General features: G+C 45.8%; 1 protein-coding gene across 2 annotated transcripts in view; it reads left to right on the top strand.

Moving 5' to 3' along the window:
- Rapgef4 (Rap guanine nucleotide exchange factor 4) overlaps positions 1-19907 on the top strand; it is a 284129-nt gene that overhangs the window by 195395 nt on the left and 68827 nt on the right. Inside the window, exons 7-10 of one of the 2 annotated variants that reach the window (XM_052724191.1) lie at positions 4074-4127; positions 4441-4547; positions 7460-7581; positions 9164-9347. In XM_052724191.1, the coding sequence (XP_052580151.1) occupies positions 4074-4127; positions 4441-4547; positions 7460-7581; positions 9164-9347 (467 nt within the window). The remainder of the gene's footprint in view (positions 1-4073; positions 4128-4440; positions 4548-7459; positions 7582-9163; positions 9348-19907) is intronic. The other variant, XM_052724192.1, reaches the window with a different exon arrangement.

Raw genomic sequence — 19907 nt, forward strand, 5'->3', positions numbered from 1 at the left:
CAGAGGCTGGCCTCTGGGGGCGTGGTTCCTGGCTGCCTGTCCCTCAGCTGGTCTTCTTGCTTTGGTTCTCACTGACATCTCTCTGTTGCTGTTTCTCTCTCTCCCGTGTAAACTAACCACTGACATAAGGAAACGGTTCCCTCAGTTCTCTAGTTCCCGACCAGAGGGAGAATGGGCACCAGTGGATCTTGCCTTCCTCTGGACCGAGGATAGACTGGTGGCATCAGTAGCAGTGGCCGTGCCTCAAGGGGTTCTTGAGGTCCTCCAAGTTCCAGTGTCTTCCAGGGCCCCTGGATCAAGTTCTGGTGATTTTCCTCCTTCCTTGGCACTCTTCCCAAGGCGTTCTTCTGCCAACATGGGGACTGACTGAGTGGATCCGGCACCATCCCCACAGTCCTCCACCTGTAAAACTATTTCCCAGCAGAGAAATCCATCTCTGATCAGGTTTCCAAGCAGTTTCTAGTCTCCTGGGCGGACTTCTGTGACTCCCTTTCTCCGGCACATTTATCTTATCCCTGAGGGAATGGTTCTTCAATGTAAATGTTTTATTCTTATAAAGTTGCCTTTTAGAAAGTTAATTCTGACTAAGTGTGCTGCATACTGCAATGGGTATGATCTCAGTTAGTAAAAATGAGGGTGGTTTTTTTTCTGAATATTTATACGACCAAATCTGATGCCTGGACCTAGAAGGGCTGACCAGCATGTTGTACCCTTTTCAGTGAACGTCAATCAGACAACATACAAAATCCTCCAGCATGACAACCAAGACATTTCTAGAAGAAATGGGGTGGTGGTGGTGATGGAAGCTGTGGTGATGGAGGCTGTGGTGGTGGAGGCTGTGGTAGAGGCTGTGGTGGTCGTGACTGTGGTGGTGGTGGTTGTGGTGGAGGCTGTGGTAGCTGTGGTGGTCGTGGGGGATGTGGAGGTGGTAACCAGACCTATGATGCAGACACTAGAGTAATCTAGAAGTAGATTGAAATCTCAGCACTTCCAGATAGTAGCAGGATGAGCTCAGGCAAGTTCTTACACATCTCTGGCCTTAGTTTTCTCAGTGAAAAAGAAAATAACCGTGAAACCAGGAGCTAGCACAGATAAAGGAGTGTGGTAGACACATCAAACCCATTTCTAGGTCAGATTTTCTTACTTGAATGCTTCATGAGAATAACCATATTTTGTCTGTCCCTCCTAAATATGCACAAAATACAATTATCTTCCTTATTTCTCTATAACACAGCCAAGGGGAAACTTACTTGAATGATGAGGGAAAACAAATTGGAAATAAGCAGAGAGACCCAAAAACAATGTAGTCCCACTGGTCACATAGGGGTCTCCGACCAGGTCTTGGCCAGGGATGGTTTCCCAGGGACCTGCCTTCCTGTCTCCAGTCTGTCTCTATCAACATTCGCTGCCAGGCACCGGCCCTTTCTCCTGAGCGAATGTAGTATTCCCTTCAAAGTCAAAGTCCTATTCTCCGAGGAGAACACTTTCCCTGCATAGGTCCCTCACGGGCTTTATTTAAAGAAAAGGACATCCCCTCCTCAGAGCACCCATTCATGGTGTTGACCCAAACCTAACATCTCTGAGGTGGAGAAGGTTTGAGAACATTGCTTTTCAGCAGATGAAACAGAATCCTGGCCCTGGAGCTGGTGCTGGGATTGTCCAGCTGAAAGAACCTTGTAGACATTCTATGCCTTCAGAAGTCACACATCAAAGGGAAAGTGTTGGCTGAAGCTTGATGCATCACCTTGCTTTGGTAATACTTCCTTTTCAAGGTTCCAAGGAATAAAAAAAAAGTCATCGAATGAAATAAGCTAAGATAGATACCACTTGTTAGTATTTTGTTATAATATAGTAGATGCAACTAAAAATATGTATAGTCTTGGAATAGTTTCATTCAGTTCATCAAGAACAAGAAGAAAAAGCATTTATCAGCCGTTCTCAGTCTGTGCCTCCTCTTGAGCTCCATCTTAGCCAACTTCTCAACGACAAACTGAAAAGAAACACCAGCTTTTCGTAGGGGGGCGGTCCAGAAAACAGACCCCACCTCCATCTGCTCTAGATGGAGCATGCTTCTCCAAAACAGGGAGAAGGTGCGGGTTTCTAGCGTCATTTTCTAGAGTAACCAGAAGCTTTTACAGTTAGATTCATAACCAGGAAGCCTCAGAGGTGTATGAAGCCACCTGTGTGGGACATGATCACTAGAGTTGGAAGTCCAGAAGTGGAAAGTTCACAGCCAGCTTTAGCTGTGTGTTTTCAGGGACCTGATGTATGATAGCCCCGTTTCCCTGGCTGGCCAATGCTCTGGGTTAAGTACAGGAGTTGAATGGTCTCACAGCCCCTCGCCCATCAGCAGGTCTACATAAAGAATGTAGGAGCTCCCAGGGTGTGCCATTTTGAATGGGACCACATTGACATCCTTTGGTCTATGCTTGTTCTAAGTGGTGTGATGCCCACACACTGTCTGTTTCAGTGGGTGGGGTCTGCTGGATGCCAGTCACGTGAAGAAAATGTTGAAATGGGTGAGTTCAATGAGTCACAGCCATTCTAAACAAACCTGTCTCGCCTCTGCTGGTTTTTAAAGTTGAGCACTCATCCCCCCCTTTAACTCTATTATAATATTAAAAGCACCAACCCGCCTGAAATTTGTCATTGACAACAGGCAAATATAATGTTTAAGTGTGTATATTTGCACTGAGGTTTAAAGTGTTTCTTAAAGCTAATGCTGACTTTCATCTCCCTCCATTGTTACGGATTTTAAAGGAGAAGTAGAGACGAACTCACCAATGTGTTTTCCCTGTAACTAACTCCTCCTATTTGCAAAGAAGGCAGGGGGGTGTTGATCTAAAGTGTTATAATCTCTGTGCCAGGGTTTGCGGACTGCCATAACAAATCGCCACTCACTGGGTAGACCAGATAATCAAATCACTAAGCCCTATGTGCTGTAGTCCAGACCTCCAGTGTGAGCCTCTGGGGTAAGATGGAGGGAGGCTCAGCAGAATCATGCTGCCTTTCGAGGCTCAAGGGGGCTTTTTTTTTTTTTTTTTTTTTTTTTTGCTTGCTGACATTCTGCCTTCCATTCTTACATCTTATAACACAACCCCCAAGAACACGAGCCTGGCTGGTCTCCACATTTTGCCCTTAACCGTAACCACACCCATATCATTCTTTTGCCATGTAACGAGGTACGTACAGGCTCCGGGGATAAAGATGTGTGCATCTTTGGGGGAATCTTTGGTAAGGAGCCCCAGCCTACTAAAGCTCCAAAGAAATAAAATAAAAAATAAAATCATGCTTTTCGAAAGTGTCACAAACAGCATTGTATCCATGGCTCTTCCACCACCTTTGACCAGACACATTTGGAAAGGGCATTGCCAGATATGTGAGATAATGAAGTTAGGGGGTTCCGTTTTGTAGAAACAGAACTCCTCCATAGATCCATCCACAGAATGTGTTTTGTATGAAGAACGCCATCTAGGTCCTGGAGCTGTTCTGACTGGTACAGACTCTTGACGACTGCAGTTTTCTCAGAAAAGAGAAGCGCACCAGCTGCCTCTCTTGGGTTCTAGGAGCTCGAGGACAGGAAGCTACCTGTGAAAATAACGACAAACAAACAAAAAAGCGCTGCTGAGGAAGAGTCTTCACGACACGGGAGAACAGGGAACAGCTCATTCCCAAATCAATACTTTATCCACGGCCCGGGGCAGGTCGCTGTGACCTCCGATTGTTTACCTTCTTCCTTCCCTGCTCTGACGTTTGCTATGCTTCGACCAGCTGCCTTTTCCCTTCTCATTAAGCTACAGACATTGAATCATTCCTGTTTGGTTCTTTTTTTTTCTTTTTTTCATTTTTTTAAAACAATTTATATTTAAATGTTGGCAAACTGAATGGTCCAATTTTGCCCTTTGAATGCCCGTGCATTCAAGTTCCTTAGGCAGCTTTTATCTCTCTCTCTTTTTTTTTAAATTCTATTTTGAGTTTCATAAAAATTGGTATTTCTTATTATCCCCAACCCATAATTTTCGTTACTGAATTTTTTGTTTAATTTTCTTTTGCTTTAACATTTTATTTTTCAGACACCTCTCATTGAACCTCTCGCTCCTCTCCGTCCTGCTAACACCATTACCAAGGTAATGGGATGTAGGTGGGTTGATGAGCCATCCAAGCTCGCTTCTTAAGTACCACTGGAGGTGGTTCCTGTGTCAGAGCTTCACGTCAAGGCCCCTCACATCCACTTCCTAGAGTCAATAAATATGCAGCATGTCTCAGTTCTCGACATAAAACAGTGACATGTCACAGGAGTGAGCAATGTAAATATGTATGAGTGAGTTGTGTTTTTCTCTCTGGACTCTTATTAGAAAGTGGTCTAAGAATTCATTGGGTCTATTTCCCTTCCCTAAACTCTCCTCTTCCCTCTCCTCCTCCCATCTGATTAAAACCCAGGTCCCTTCAGAGAAGATCCTCAGAGCTGGAAAGATTTTACGAATTGCCATTCTCTCTCGAGCTCCCCACATGATAAGAGACAGAAAATACCACCTGAAGACGTACAGGTATGTTTGCTCGTTCTAACTGTTTGGCCCCTCTCATTCATGGTTTATGAAAGTTGGATAAATAGCCTCTGTTTGTAGGTCCCCCCGGGTTCCCTCCTAAACTTGATTCAGGCTCAGCATTCCAGGCTAATGTGTGCAGGCATGCACAGAGAGGAGAGACTTCCCGTGTTTCCGGTAGCCAGCATCCTTCAGTGGATCGGCTAAGTTCAGCGAGCATTTACACAGTGCAAACTTCCACTCCAATGATGATACAGGCCACTTCCCACATGTCATCTCAGCTTCTCTCTACCATTTCCCTGCTAGAAAGGCCTATCTAGGTGTGTGTTCATGTCTCAGTTGACAAAACTGACCCAGGGCAAAGAGGTCAAATAGCTTCCCTTCACTAAGTCAGGTCTAGTGAGTCACAAGATTTAAACTGAGGATGGTCGATCTCCAAATTCAGTGACTTTTTTTTTTAAGTCATAGTGTTATAAGCTCTGAGGATTCAGAAGTAAACATAATATTCAAAGTCTTTTATGGGGTTTGTTTTCTAGTAAAGTTTTATTTTAGTAAGATACTTAACCCGGGGTGTGGGGGGGAGGCTGCACTTGCTGAAGCAGGAGGAGGACATTGGGTGCCCTGCTCTATCACTGTCCATCTTATTCCTTTGAGGCAGGGTCTCTCTCTAAACCTGGAGCTAGGCTGGCAACCAGCAAGCCCCCAGGATTCTCCTGTCCCTTCCTGTCATAGCACTGGAGTGGCAGGCATGTGCCTGGCCAAACCTAACTTTTTACACTGGGAATTCACACTCAGGTCCTCATACTTGTGCGGCAGACGTCCTTGCTCACTGAGCCCGCTCCCCAACGCCATGTTTTCACTAGCTGACTATTTTCAGAGTCTGTAAGTCAATGACATCTGTAAGTCTTGTTCTGCAGCTCTGGAAGTTAATCTGTCTGGAATCTATGGCTCATGCACACCATTATAGTTCTAAGGAAAGTCAAGATTTAAAACAAAGCCAAACAAAACTAAAACACGTGTATTACACTTCCCCAGAGTTCAATCCTTTCAGCCCGTTGACTCTTTAGCTTTAAGTAAACCTTAGAATCTCACGTGGCTGAAAAGATCTTTTTCTTCGAATGTTTTAATTATTTTTTTCCCTTAAGATGTGAGTATGCTCCCCCAACTATTGACTCGTGTTGGGAAAATTCCATTAACTATGTCATGTTCCATGACAAATACTGGAAACTGGACGTCAGAAACTGATCTCTTCCTTGTGCCATCCTGCTGAGACTTAAACCCCTGACATGGAGGTGTTATGTCTGCTCCACACCCTATGACACAAATTAATGATCTGTTGGTGATGACCAGTGGACTCCCCTGGAAGTCACGGACACGGTTTCTTTTTCTGCAGCAGTTTGAGTTCTTGCCCCAGATCTACACTAGCAAGCTCCGCCCCCTCCCTCCTGCTCTTCGTCCCATTATGCGATTGCCTCAGTGTCAGAGTGTGGAGGCCCCTCCAGGTTCAGTATCACCCCAATACTATACTAGGGTGGTTGACGGTCAGTTCTGAAGTGCAGGTGTCGTTCAGTGGCAGGGATACCCAGGGACTCTGCTGTGTGCCTCTCTTATGTATTCTGGCTCCAAAGTCCCTGTGCCTTTCCTAGAAACTCGATGTTCTGAGTCATTTTTGTTCTTTGTGCTTTTCTTTTCTTATTTTTTTTTTTAACTTTAAGAGCAGTCATTGAATAAAAAGCCAAATGAAAATTGATTTCTATACTCTTATAAAAACTTTTCCACTAATAAACTACCGAATTATAAGAGAAATGCTTGTTTATTTTGTATGTTTGGCTCAGAGGTGTTTGGTTAATTCAGAGTGAAGATGTAGATGTCTCTTCACCCTTTGAGGCTGTAATGATGAGCGAAGCTGGCCTTCACAACGGTCCTCTCTGAGTCAGGCTCGGCACATCCCAGGAGCTCTGATAAGATTTCAGAGATTCTAGAATATTGAACTAGAGAAGGTCTCCAAGGCCAGCACTTGTGTGTTCTTTATTTCCCAGAGAAAGCAACAGAACCAGAGAGATGGCCAAAGTCACAGAGCTAATGAGTAGCAAATCTGCTGTTTTACCCCATAACTTCTCCCACTTCAAGGTTTTTCCCAAAGTGGCCCAGGACAAGGAATCTACTTCAGTTTATGCTAGAGTTCTTCAGGTTTGGCCCAGTCTCTGCTTATCCCCAGAGGCATGCAAAGGGAGGCAACCAATGAGTCAGGCCCAGCTGCACACAGCCATCTGCTCTGGGCCTCCCTGCCCTATTCCACTGTCCCTGGAGATCTGTCCCTAGGACTGCAAGACTCCACTTTCTCCCTTGTACATGCACACAAGGAACACCTGCCCTGTTTTCTCACCTCACTCAGAGTTTCCTAATATGTAAGTGTATAATTGTGTGTTTCCTAACTGTGCACATAGCTTGTTTACCCAGACCGGCTCGCTGCAGGGGACAGCTTTGGGACTAACATGTGAATATACAGGGAGCATCTGTTGGTGTTAGATGACAGGTTCTGTAGACGTGCTAATGCTCATTACACTGAACCTTTTCGGAGAGATTTACAGTGCTAATTGCTTATTTCTCCCAACACTCCTCACACTGAGGTCTTCCGGGACCAGCTCACAGTGATAGACTTAGAAGGAATGGTAATGCTTTTCCTCTCCAGCCCTTTGAGCAGCTTGGTGCTCTGTGTTTTAGTGTTCTTTTATTTACACGACCCTGCTTAGATGGTACAAGAGCCTTGGACTATAAACCCTATAGCATTTTCTTTGCCTTGACACCTCTCATGGGGCCACACTTTTCTGAAGGTTCTTCTCTTGAAGACTGTCTCCCACTCTCTCTGCAAAGGGGTGACCTTTCCATCCTCCGTGTCTCCTCATCTCCTTTAGACAATGCTGTGTTGGGACCGAGCTGGTAGACTGGATGATACAGCAAACGTCCTGTGTTCACTCCCGGACTCAAGCTGTTGGCATGTGGCAAGTCTTGCTGGAAGATGGTGTCCTCAACCACGGTAAGATGAGCCACAGGCTCTGGAAAACTCTCAAGACATGCAGAGTGTGTTTCCCTGGGTAAGCTATTGCTGAATACCCAAATGGACAAGAAAGAATTATGACCTCCTTAAGGAACGACCAAGCTAGCATCTTCATTTAGCAATACAGATGCAGTGAGCGGCTGCTATTGATTGCCATGTTCCACCACTGTACCTTCCTAACTTCCGAGAACGAAGGAAAGGGAAATGAAATTGCAACCAGAGTGCATCAGCTCCAATTATGTTTATTAGTTTGCATTCATGGTTCATTGATAGTGTGATTATCCTCCAAGCGTGGCATGGCGGTCCTGAAGCAGGGACAGAATGAAAGAGCAGTGAGATGTGTGGCCGGGCTGATGACATGAAGGTAAGTAATGAATGCAGAAGCTGCCTTTTAACCGCGCCACTGTCTGGGAGAGCCAATTTGTATACCCGCGGGATGACCATATTTAAAATCAGAGCGGTGCTCTGCAATTGCAGTCTCTAGTAACTGCAGCAGCTCTCGCTGAACAGAAGAGCTATTCAGGGCTGGTGTGTGACTGAGGATGAACTGCTCACACCACTTGTTTAAGACTACTTTTCTAAACATGAAAATATTCAAATCATCCGTTTCATTCGCCAGCACCTGGGAACGTGGGAAAAATAATTTTGCTGGAGTTTCTCAGACTTGAAATGTGCATACCAATCATCCGGGGGCTTTTGTTGGAAGCAAATTCCAACTTTGCAGGTCTGGGATGGATTCTGAGCATCTTGTTTTGCAGTAAGTGCCTGGATGTTGCTGCCATCACCACTGCCGTCCCTATTTGGGGGATCTGCAAGGGTCTACCACTGTTCTTCGGCTTTGGAACATCTTGACAGTCCATGCTATGAAGGGACTAAATGACTTCCAGACATTTAGATGAGGGCTTCTAGCCCAGTTCACCCTCTCTTTCTAACAGAGACCTCAATCTTGTTGATCGCGTGGTTAGTATGTGTGAGCTCCTGGATTTGAGTCCCCAGCTTTGCCCAAAGAAAGGGAGGAAGTAGCTTTCTGAAAACCGAAACTGGAAGCAGATGACCACAGATTCCTTCGTGGAGTCTATGGCCCAGAAGCTTGATCGGGTTGCTCTGTTCATATCTTTGTGCTCTTGGAACCTTTTTTTTTTTTTTTTCTCCAAGTGCAGATAGCTAGCTAAGTTCTGACCTCCCAGAGGAATGCCTCTTGGAAGAGCATTCTCCCACGGCCACTCTGCAAGCCTTCACTGACAGTTTGGGACACGCGCCCCACACTGTAGAAGATGCCACCAAGGCGTTGTGTGCTTATTCCATAAAAGCTGGCAGGTGTTCAGAGGAGGCCTGGGGAGGCAAAATTGGGTGGGTCCAGGAGGCTGAGGCTCGAATGACTGCAGATGGGATGGTGTGGCTTCTAGCCGCCCCGCCTGAGTGAGGTGGAGTTCCAAGGGCTCAGGCTCTGTGCTGTGCTAATGCATGGCTGTCTTGCAGGACTCCGGCCCTGTGCTTCCGGCAGAGAGCCGTGGGGGCAGAGCTTCAAGGTCCGGCTGACCCTTGCCTCTGTTTCCCACAGTGGACCAGGAACGCCATTTCCAAGACAAATATTTATTTTATCGATTTCTGGATGACGAGCATGAGGATGGCCCTTTGCCTACTGAGGAAGAGAAGAAGGAGTGTGATGAGGAACTCCAGGACACCATGCTGCTGCTGTCCCAGATGGGCCCTGATGCCCACATGAGGATGATCCTGCGCAAACCGTGAGTGAGAACTAGCAGCTCATCTGTCTGTCCCAGGCTGCTGCAGGCACATCTGGGGAGGGGCTCGAGGCTGGTGGCAAACGTCCTCCCCTTCCCTCGAGTCAGAGGAGGGGTGACAGAGGGGTGATACTGCAGGGGTGTTTGTCTCTATTCTATTTTAAACTTTGACCCCCAAAACTCCACTTTCCACTCACTTGAGTTTAAACTATAGATATTTAGCAGGTAGCTCAGGATATCAAACTGGGGTGCCCATATCAATGACCTTTGGCCAAGGGCAAGCAGAAACTGTTCTGTCTATGCCAGGCTAAGGCAGCCCCTTTCTTCATAGTGCTAGAGGGCAGATGTCCTCAGAAGCAAAGCTCCCATGCCTGTGTCACATTCATTCATTCATTCGTTCATTCATTCATTCATTCTTTTGGTAACCCCTTCAAGGCCTCCATTCAGTCAGTGAGGCAGCTGGAAACCCCCTTGTCTGCCACGGCTGGCCACAAGCTGACAATCACAACCTTGAGAGATTTAATTTGGGCAAAGAAGAAGAAAATAAAAAGTGTCACGCTCCTGTTAGATTCCAGGCATTCTACTAACCGGGCCGCTCCCGGCCTTTCTCAGTCCTTGGGGGACCTTTGCAGTTGAGATGGCTTGGCACTGGATTTGGAAGCCCCACACACAGGCTTATACTTTCATGCTGGAAGTGAAACCTCCTTCCTTTGTACCAACCAGTGCCAGGCAGCTGTGGATGGCAACCCTGAGCCACTGGCTCGGCCGACCTCCCTTTATTACCAGGTCTCTGCGAGAACATTCAGTTTTACGTCTGCTCTGCCCACTGGGTGCTTTCCAAGAGAGAGTTGTCCCTCGGACCGGCTTCCCCAGCATCTGCTCCTTGGGCCAGCTCACAAGGGCCTCTGAGGGCAGCGTTATCACCTTCTCCCAGGACGCCTTCTCTTTCACTGGCCCGTACCCCAGGCAGCATGGGCTTTTCAACACATGCCATTTTTGTCACACCATGTCCCCTTTGTCCAAACTCTCTCTTGGGGCTTAATCTCCCACACAGAGCATTTCAAAGGCCTTGCCCTCACCCCAGCTGGTGCTGCCGTCCTTAGCTCTAGAACCAAGGTTTTCAGCTCTTTCAGCCTCAATACTTTCTCTTCAAACAGAAATTTAATAGAAGAATCCAAAATATCAAATAGAAAAGCCAGAGTTTCACTGACCTGAGCAGGAGCAGGGTCCAAGGAACCTGCCCAGCCAATTTATGCTCTGTCTGCCCTGAAGGATCATAGGGCGGGTGGCTGAGGGCACAAGAATTCCCCAGGGCTGTGGAAAAATCAAATGAATGAGGCCATCAGAAACCACGGTTTTCTCTCCCGTCAGACTGTCTCCCTTCCTCTTGACCCACTCGTCCATCATCTGTCCTTCTTCATCCTTTCCTGGACCAATCCCCTTTTTGCTGTTCTCCTTGCTGTCACGTTCATTCAAGCCACCGTCGTTCTGTGGTTCTGAGTCAGGCTGAGACAGACCCTAAGGCATCTGGAAATGTGTGGGGATGTTCCAGTTGTCAGGATAGGGGTGGACACCCAGGCTGTTGGCATCCAGGGGGCAGAGATGAAGACCAGGGTATACTGAAGGCATCCATGCCAAGGCACCCTGCCGTGCCTGCCCTGTGAACAGCTCTCAGCGGCTGAGAAGCAGCTAACCACTGGGAGTCTCTGAAAGGCAATCACACCACACCAGTTTTCTTCACTAACCCCCTTATTATGCACCGGCACTTACTGACCACCCTCTTGTTCTGAACACTGTGGAGCTGAGAAGCAGGAACATGAGGGTGGTCCTTCTTTCTGGAGCTCTGTGTGAGCAGAAGACAGCTCTTAAGAGCCATGGGCGTTGATTGAATCAGGGCTGTACTATATCCTAGAGTGGACAAGGTGGTGTGTGTGTTAGCATTCTGTGCTGTGGAGAGGGGGGATCCCTAGAGTGAAATGGTCAGGCTATGCCCCTGTCTTCCATTGCTTCTATTGCTGTGAAGAGACACAATGACCACAGCAATTCTGATAAAGGAAAACATTTAATTGGGGTGGCTTACAGTTTCAGAGGTTTAGTCCATTATCATCATGGTGGGACATGACAGCATGCAGGCAGACATGGTTCTGGAGAAGGAGCTGATCCACAGGCAACAGGAAGTGCACTGTGTCACTGGGCGTAGCTTGAGCATAGGAGACCTCAAAGCCCACCCCCACAATGAAACACTTCCTCTAACAAGGCCACACCTACTCCAACAAAGCCACACCTCCTAATAGTGCCACTCCCTATGGGGGCCATTTTCTTTCAAACCACCACAGCCCCCAGCCAGGAAACCATCAATAAACATTTTCGAGTGAGTGAGTGAGTAATTTCAGAGCCCCTGCCAATCCTCCCTCAGCTCTTCCTTCCACTGAATTCACTAATATTTTCAACCCTTAACAAGTGGATTAAAATGTAAGAAGAGTAAGTTGTTCATCTGAGGAGTTTGTAATCCAATGAGAGAAGAGCTCCCAAATTATATTCAAAAGGGACAGACATTTATGGAGTATGTGATGTATGCTCCAGATTTTACGGCTAGGTTTCATGAGTTATCCCTAGAAATAGGATCCTCTGGGTTGGGGCCTAAGAACTTATCTACCATGTGTGACTGAAGCTATGGGTTCACTTCCCAGCACCCCCAAAGAGAGACGGTGCTACTTCCATTTCCTTCCACATAGCAATGGATTGCAAGAACCCTAGGAACCCAAGTCTTCAAAGAAAATTCATTTCCCAAGCTTGCCTGTAGCTGACCTCTGGCTATTGAATGGCAGATTTTCACTTGGTGGTGTGGCTCAAGCCTGGCATCTGAGCCCTCGAGAGGCTGAGGCAGGAAGATTTGGAGCTTGAGACAATCTTGGGCAACATAGCAAGTTTCAGACCAGTTTGGATTACATATGGAGAGCCTGTCTCAAAAAAAAAAAAACCAAGAAGACATCGATCCACTCATATTCCAAGATGTATTATTTGGGGACTTTCTTCCCATCTTCCCAATTTTGTTTTGTTTTTTTAATTTGGCAAACGTTAGAATTGGACTGGCAATGCTCCTTTTGGCATATGTTTTTTCTTCGTATTTGAATGACAGCTCTAAGGGATGGGAAAGTAAAAAATAAGGAATCTAATTTTGTGAGATAAGACACACAAGTTCTACACACACACACGCACACGCACACGCACACACTCCCCCCCCCAATTCCCCTGTTTTTTAGTTAGTTAGTTTTTCAATTTTCTAGTAATCTTTGGAGGTACCACTTGATTCTATTTAAGAGGGCAGAAAAGAAATCAATTTGGTCAAGAGTTACCAGCACCACCCAGTACCATGTCTGTCCTTGAAGGGACTGACGAAGCACTTTACTCTTGGAGACTGAGGCCACGTCCATAGGTCCTGGGGAGGTTGGCTCCTTAGGACCCAAACTGCCGAGTCATTAAGAAATGCAGAGCCATGGCTCTATGTCAGCTGGGCCAAGACCCCCAGTTTTTGAACTCAGCACAGCTGCATTTATAATAGTCCCCACTGCCAGAAAGGTTGCAGAACTCTGATAATTACTGGGAAAGAAATAACACAATATTCTTTGATGAGAAGATTACTCCGAGAATTTGATTGTATAATGAAGATGTTGCTTTGAAAGGTACTTCCCATTGTTCCGAGGCTGAGACTCGCGAGCTTAAAAAAAAAGTGTCACTTGTTTTGACAGGCTACTTAGAAAAATTCTCTGTTTATTACATTAACTGCAGCATTTTAACTGTCAAACTATGAAAGAATGTTCTGCAGTTTAAAAAACAGAATAGAGCTTCAGGGGGAATTTTTTGGCACACTCTTGTTGCTATTGGTATTGAAAGAAAAAAACATACATTCTGAATGTGAAATTAGCTTTTTATGTGGTGGCAGACAGAGTGACTCACAATGCCCATCGTGGTTGCGCAGGTGTGGACCTGGATGGCATTTGGGGGCAAATGCTACCGACTGGTGACAGGTTGATGGTGCTGTTGTTGTAGCGTTGAGACAGAGCCATCAAATACAAATGAACTCTCCGAGCTTCTTGTTTTGACTTTGCTTTGTTTATGAGTCTGAATGCAGGAGGTTACTCTACACACATGGATAGAGCAGGGATGCTCATATGCAGAAGTGGGCACTTGGGTACAGTTAAGCAGGCACTTTGGATAGGAAGCCATGGACCAAAAGATACAGAGGTGCCCAGGTAAGTACAATATGGTAAAAGGTAAAGTCACCTGGAAACAAAGAGGCTTCCCAGACACAGGATTCTCCTGTCATCAAGCCTTCCAGCTCCCTCCATGAAGAGTGAGGCATCATGCCCCACTCTTTGCAGTGGTCTCTCGGAGGCCTGCCTAGAGCAGGAGGGAAAGGAAGATTGTATTTTTCAAATCTCATTCTAGATCTGCAATTCTGAAACTTCCTAAATCCTAGAAGCATAAGTGGTTGAAAAAGAAAAGTCCATTGAGCCTGGAAAGAGGGGTTAAAACAGCACAGGAAAATTAGATCATCACACCAAAAATTGTTAGCAAGTTCTGGAGTCTTCCAAATGGGCCTGAAACTCATAAACTTAAATTCACTTATTTTATGTGATCAGTGAAAGGTTTTAGGCATCTGAGTCTGGAAAGGAAATGAGCACTAGGAAGAGGCATGGGCTGTCCATCCCTGCCCGTTGATGGATCTAATGCCCAACAGCTCTACGGACTGAATGCTCTATACATTTGTTAGAGGGAACTCAAGGGCCTGTGTATTTTTTTTTCTTAAATAGAAAATTTGTCTTTCAAAATACTACTATTATCTCTCTCTCTCTCTCTCTCTCTCTCTCTCTCTCTCTCTCTCTCTCTCTCTCTCTCTGTGTGTGTGTGTGTGTGTGTGTGTGTGTGTTCAGGTGCCTGCAGAGGCCAGAAGAGGGTATTGGATTCCCTGCGGGTTGCCTGATGGGTGGGTACTGGAAACTGAACTGAGGTCTTCTTAAACAGCAGGAAGCCCTCTTAACCACTGAGCCATCTCTCCGTCCCCATTTGTCTGAACTGGATCTTCATTTGTTCAGACTGTTTTTGAGGATGTGAAGTTTGAAATTTTAGGAAGGTACCTTTACTCTGTAGATCTCAAATTCTCTAGCCAAAAGCCATTGGTGGTTCTCACTTCTGGAGAGGAGGTACTCTCCAGGAGAACGTTCATCATCTGTCAGTCCATCTTCACAGAATGGTCAGAGGAAGGAGGAAGCATGGGTAGAGGAGCTGAAGCTATGAAACAGGACTGTACTGTGGGCCCTGCCCACAGTGTACCCTTCAGTGCTTGGCAGCTTCTGTTCTTACTGTGAAGGTTGTTGTGTCCTCATTGAAAGCTTAGAGATTTCCCTGCACAAGGGATTCCACTAAGTGGGTCATTTCTGGAGTTTAGAATGACATCCCCCTATAAAAGCAGTGTGCCATGTTCTATTCACATCTGCATACCCAAAAAAGCTCACTGAAGTGTGTGTGTGTGTGTGTGTGTGTGTGTGTGTGTGTGTGTGTGTGTGTGTGTGTGTCTGTGTTCAGGTGCCCGCAGAGGCCAGAAGAGGGTATTAGATTCTCTGTGGGTTGCCTGATGTGGTACCGGGAACTGAACTGGGGTCCAGGGCAGCAGTGCTGTAGCTACACGCTTATACTTTAGGATTCCTAGTAAGAAAAGCTCAAGTTTTTAATCGCTACTTATTGTTCAAGCCCATCTATTTGTTGTAGAAAATTTGGAAACTACTAGGCGTTTCAAAAGAATGCATAGTACCTGCAGTCCTATCTCCCAGATATGAAATTACTATTAACATTTTGGGGGAGTTAGCTCTCTGGTGATTTTCAGGGCTTCTTCTTCTTCTTCTTCTTCTTCTTCTTCTTCTTCTTCTTCTTCTTCTTCTTCTTCTTCTTCTTCTTCTTCTCCCTCTCCCTCTCCCCTCTCCCCCTCCCCCTCCCCCTCCCCCTCCCCCTCCCCCTCCCCCTCCCCCTCCCCCTCCCCCTCCCCCCTCCCCCTCCCCCCTCCCCCTCCCCCTCCCCCTCCCCCTCCCCCTCCCCCTCCCCCTCCTCCTCTGTAGCTGGGATTATCTCCTGGTCCTTCCTGGCCCACGGTCAGGACAAATCTCTCACCCATCAATCCCACAGCTGCTCGGACCCAAATAAACACACAGATGCTTATATTATTTAAAAAGTGTATGGCTGTGTGGTTCAGGCTTCTTGCTATCTAGTTCTTATGTCTTAAATTAACCCATTTCTATAAATCTATACCTTGCCACATGACTCGTGGCTTACCAGTACTTTACATCCTGCTCCTCATGGCAGCAACTGGCAAAGTCTCTCTGCCTCAGCCTTCCACCTCCCAGAATTTTCCTCCTCCTTGTCCCGCCTACACTATGCTTCCTGCCTGGCTACTGGCCAATCAGCGTTTCATTTATCAATCAATCATAGCAACACTCCTCCTCCTTCTTCTTTTCTACAGTTAATGGTATGAGGGTCTTTAGGGCTGGGTTTTTAAAGTGTGGGATGTGCTATCTGATCTCTGAATATCACTGTATGCATCATTTTGTGATTTTTGCACATGGGTTGATTCTATGCTTCTTAGGAGCAACAAAGGCTATTATTGCCTCGGTGTTCTTCCTCTCAGAACAGAGGAGGAGCTCCCAGCCACGCAGGGGGAAAAGCAGAGCGATAGGCCGGAAATACGCTAGGAAAATAAAGAGCTGCCTGACACTTAAGGAGTGTCCAAACCAGGAGCAGAGCTGAGCCGGTCAGATAGAGGGAGGCCAGCCGTGCCATCTTTTGACATTAGAAGGAATTTACAGCCATCTTGGGGCGCCATGGAAGAGCATGAAAGGAAGATGTGGGCGGTCAGTTATGCAGTGTATTGACTTTTCTGAAGGTGAATTCTCTGATGACTGTAGAGAATGGACTAGAGAGGCCAAGACTGAGAACAGCTAGATGTTTGTATGAGAATAAAAATAATGGTTTTTGGAGAATTTAATGATACCATTTGAAATACATGCACACAATCCAAGAGCCTGCTAAATAACTTGTCAGTAATGTGGAGCATGAGAGCCAGGATTCTATTCTCACATATTTGCCATTAATGCATCCAACATCTTTTGGGTACAAATCTCAAAGAATCTAATAATGCCTGCTAACCCTCTCCCTGCTTTCCAAGGGCTTATAAATGGAAGCACAGATGCAATTGTATTTAATGATAGGCAGCATTAATTAAGTACATGTGTGCTAGGTGCTGGGCTAAACAGTTCTTTAATTCAGTTCTCTCAAGCAACTCTGAGGTAGTTAACATACTTCCCACCTTATAGACTAGGAAACAGGAGCATAGGCAGAGTTGCCTGTTGGTTATCCAGATCATGGTGGGCTATGAATTTGATCCAGATGTCTAACTGGAGCTGTGTTCTACCTGCCATGGTCCTAAAGGGACTCAGAATGGCTTTGTAAGTTATGTTTTGAGCATTGGTGAAGAAATATGTCATGGAAATCAGATTTTAAAGTAGTTATCTCAAGATTACCTCATCTCATTAAATCATTCCTCTATGAATCTGAAATAGGAGCATAACACATTCAATAAGTAGAATGGAACATGTAGAATAGAACAGAAGTGTACCGTCTACTATAAATAGAGTGGTCTACTTTGAGAGAGTCATAGAGGGTTATTATAATAATGGAGATTATTCTTTCCTTATATGCTTCTGGAGCATATAATTCTCTTGTGTGCATCTCATGCACTGAGCTCCACTCTATGCTGCCAATAGCAGAGTCCACATGGTTATGTGGGTGTAACATTATCAAAACTGATTCCACAGAAATGAAATGCTTTATGATCAGTGTTTCACGATTAAATATAGGAGGCCCAACTAAATTTAGATTTCAGATAAACAATGCTTTCTTAAAACTGAGTATGTTTCATGCATTTTTTTGAGGCAGAATTTCATTATGTAAGCCAGGATGGCTTCAAACTTATAGATACCTGCCTGCCTCTATCTCTAGAGTGCTGGGACTAAAAGGGTACACAACCATGCCTGGCTCTCATGCATCATTTTATTTGCCAAAACTGGTCCCTGACTTGGGATTATTAATTGACTTGTCTTCACAGCTGTCTAGAAGAGGTGCTAGAAAACTTAGGTAAGAAGAGAAACCACAGCTGTGAGGAGCCACCTTACTCTTCCAGAACCACACACAAGGCTTAGTGAGTCATATTTGAATAGCACTACGTAGTTTACATGGTGACCTCACATCCTTCGCCTCTTTGAAGCATTGAATACTTCTATAAACTCTACATGGCTAATTATAACTTTCTGTGTTCATAAGAAGAAATTGAGCTGAATGGATGTCAAGTGCTTTTCTTGTTTTATTCTTTCCTTCCTACAACATTGCTTCAGGTTTCTCCTTTCTAGTAGAGTTAATGAATTATGATGAAATGGCAGAAGAGGAGGAGGAGGAGGAGGAGGAGGAGGAGGAGGAGGAGGAGGAGGAGGAGGAGGAAGAGGAAGAGGATAAAGAACAAATGGGATAGTTCAACTGTCCCTGACAAGAACTGACAGTTTACTAAGAAAAAAGTGAAGCTAACAATGTATCCCTACAGCATCTCTGAAAGTTTGCGTTTTCTATTGCACCCAAGAGCAGAGGGTTTTGCCGTCTGGCTCCATCCCAATTGGTTTGTCCTCCTCCACTTACTGCTTGGGTGTTTCACAGGAAAATACCAGTAGTTGTACTTCCTACAAAGTTTAATGTTAGGGTAGAGAGGTGGCTCAGTGGTTCAGGGGACTTACTGCTCTTATAGAGGACTGGGGTTTAGTTCTCATCCCTTCCTGGTGACTCACAATGGCCTGTAACTCCAGTTCCAGAGGGTCTGACACCCTCTTCTGGGTTTCTTGGGCACTGGGCACCGGACATGCACATGGTACACATACACACTTAAAACTAAACAATGCTTTCTTTTTTAAACAGTAGAGTGTCCTCGTAAGACATGTTTGCTGGAAGAATATTAGGCATATTCTGTTCGTGAGCTCAACCAAACACCTTGTCCTAAAAGCACTTGGGGTGTAGAGTCTCTGACCTATGGGACTGGGGCCCCAGGTCTTATGGGATGTCACCCTTTCTTACAAACAGAAAGCTTTTGCTGTTTACTGGTCGCTTGAATTTATTTCTCACCTCCTAGAGAATCATGAAGCCCCTCTGCATAGCTTTACAGTTAGAACGGAAGGTGCTATGTGCATCTAGCAAATGGCTCTGTGGTGAAGGGGAAAGGGTGGCAGCTGGGCAGGCCACTTCACTGCTAGTCACAGGGAATGCCTCTGACATGTATGAAGAAGGGGACTGGGGTGAGGGGTGGGAAAAGAGAGCAAACAAACAAACAACAGCAACAAACTGTTTCTCTAGACAAGGGCACAGACACCTGCCACACCTCCTTTTAAGGGGAGTAAGATTTATACACAGTCTCAAGAGCACCCAAAAGTGATGGGAAGTTAAAACACGACTTAAAAGTAGAGTGTCAGCTGGATCATGTGCTGAAGTCCTCCATCAGGAATAAACATTCCTCCAGAGGTAAACAAAGCACTTTATTGCAGTTTTAGAAGCTTAAACATGACTTGTGCTTGTATTTATAATGTTAACTTCTCTTAGTGGTGTCCACACAAATCAGGGTCTACCAGATGGCAGGTCTATTGGAATCTGTTCACTTTCTCGACTGCATATTGTACTTCCAGTCATGCCTACACACCACTTGGTAGATGGGTGAATCCCTCATTTTATCCACATCCCAATAGCTAAGGAACTCTGTCTCTGACCTTGATAAATTCCTTGATAAAACGGTATTTACCAGCGGCGTCCGATATCACCTGAGCCCTCCCATCCTTTAATGTATAAACTGCGTCTCCCTCCATCCCCGTTTATTATCTTGTCTGTAACTAGACATTGCTGCCAGAATGCAGCTCTGGCAGAAACTAGGCCTTTCCACAGCGGGATCCAGCAAATCCACATCAATGTGGCACCATGCAGGTTTGTAAAGAAGCAGGGATGCCTAACATCTCTCCCTGTGACATCTGGAGAAGGACAAGTAAAGACCAGGTACATTCACCAGCTGCCACTCAGAGCATCCAGAGAGTCAATTCACTTCCCCAGCCTTGTAGGTTCCTCTTCTGAAGGTCCATGGGAGTTATCTCCTCCCCCCTCTCACCCCCGTTTCCTTTTCCTCTTGAAAGCCAAATTGCCTTCAGTCCTTGGGACCCTTTCATTACCGTTTGAACAGGCTGGGGGCTGATTTGTAGGATCGCGTCTCCATTTTCCCCCCATCACCCCCATAAAGACCAAAGCATGAAAGGTGCCTAATGCCACGGTTTGCTACGAGAGACCCGCTTTTAAAAATATGACTTTGTTCAGTGGTTGTGGTAGGGAAGGTTCAGTTTTAGATGTTCTCGGGAGCTCTTTGAGGGCTTGGGGCAGATCAAGGGGAGGACCTCCATCTGACAGCAAGAGTGGAGAGACGAACCTTCCCAAAGGCGC

Source organism: Peromyscus californicus, unplaced genomic scaffold, assembly GCF_007827085.1.
Source record: "Peromyscus californicus insignis strain IS unplaced genomic scaffold, ASM782708v3 Scaffold_7__1_contigs__length_154581171, whole genome shotgun sequence".
Taxonomy (NCBI): domain Eukaryota; kingdom Metazoa; phylum Chordata; class Mammalia; order Rodentia; family Cricetidae; genus Peromyscus; species Peromyscus californicus.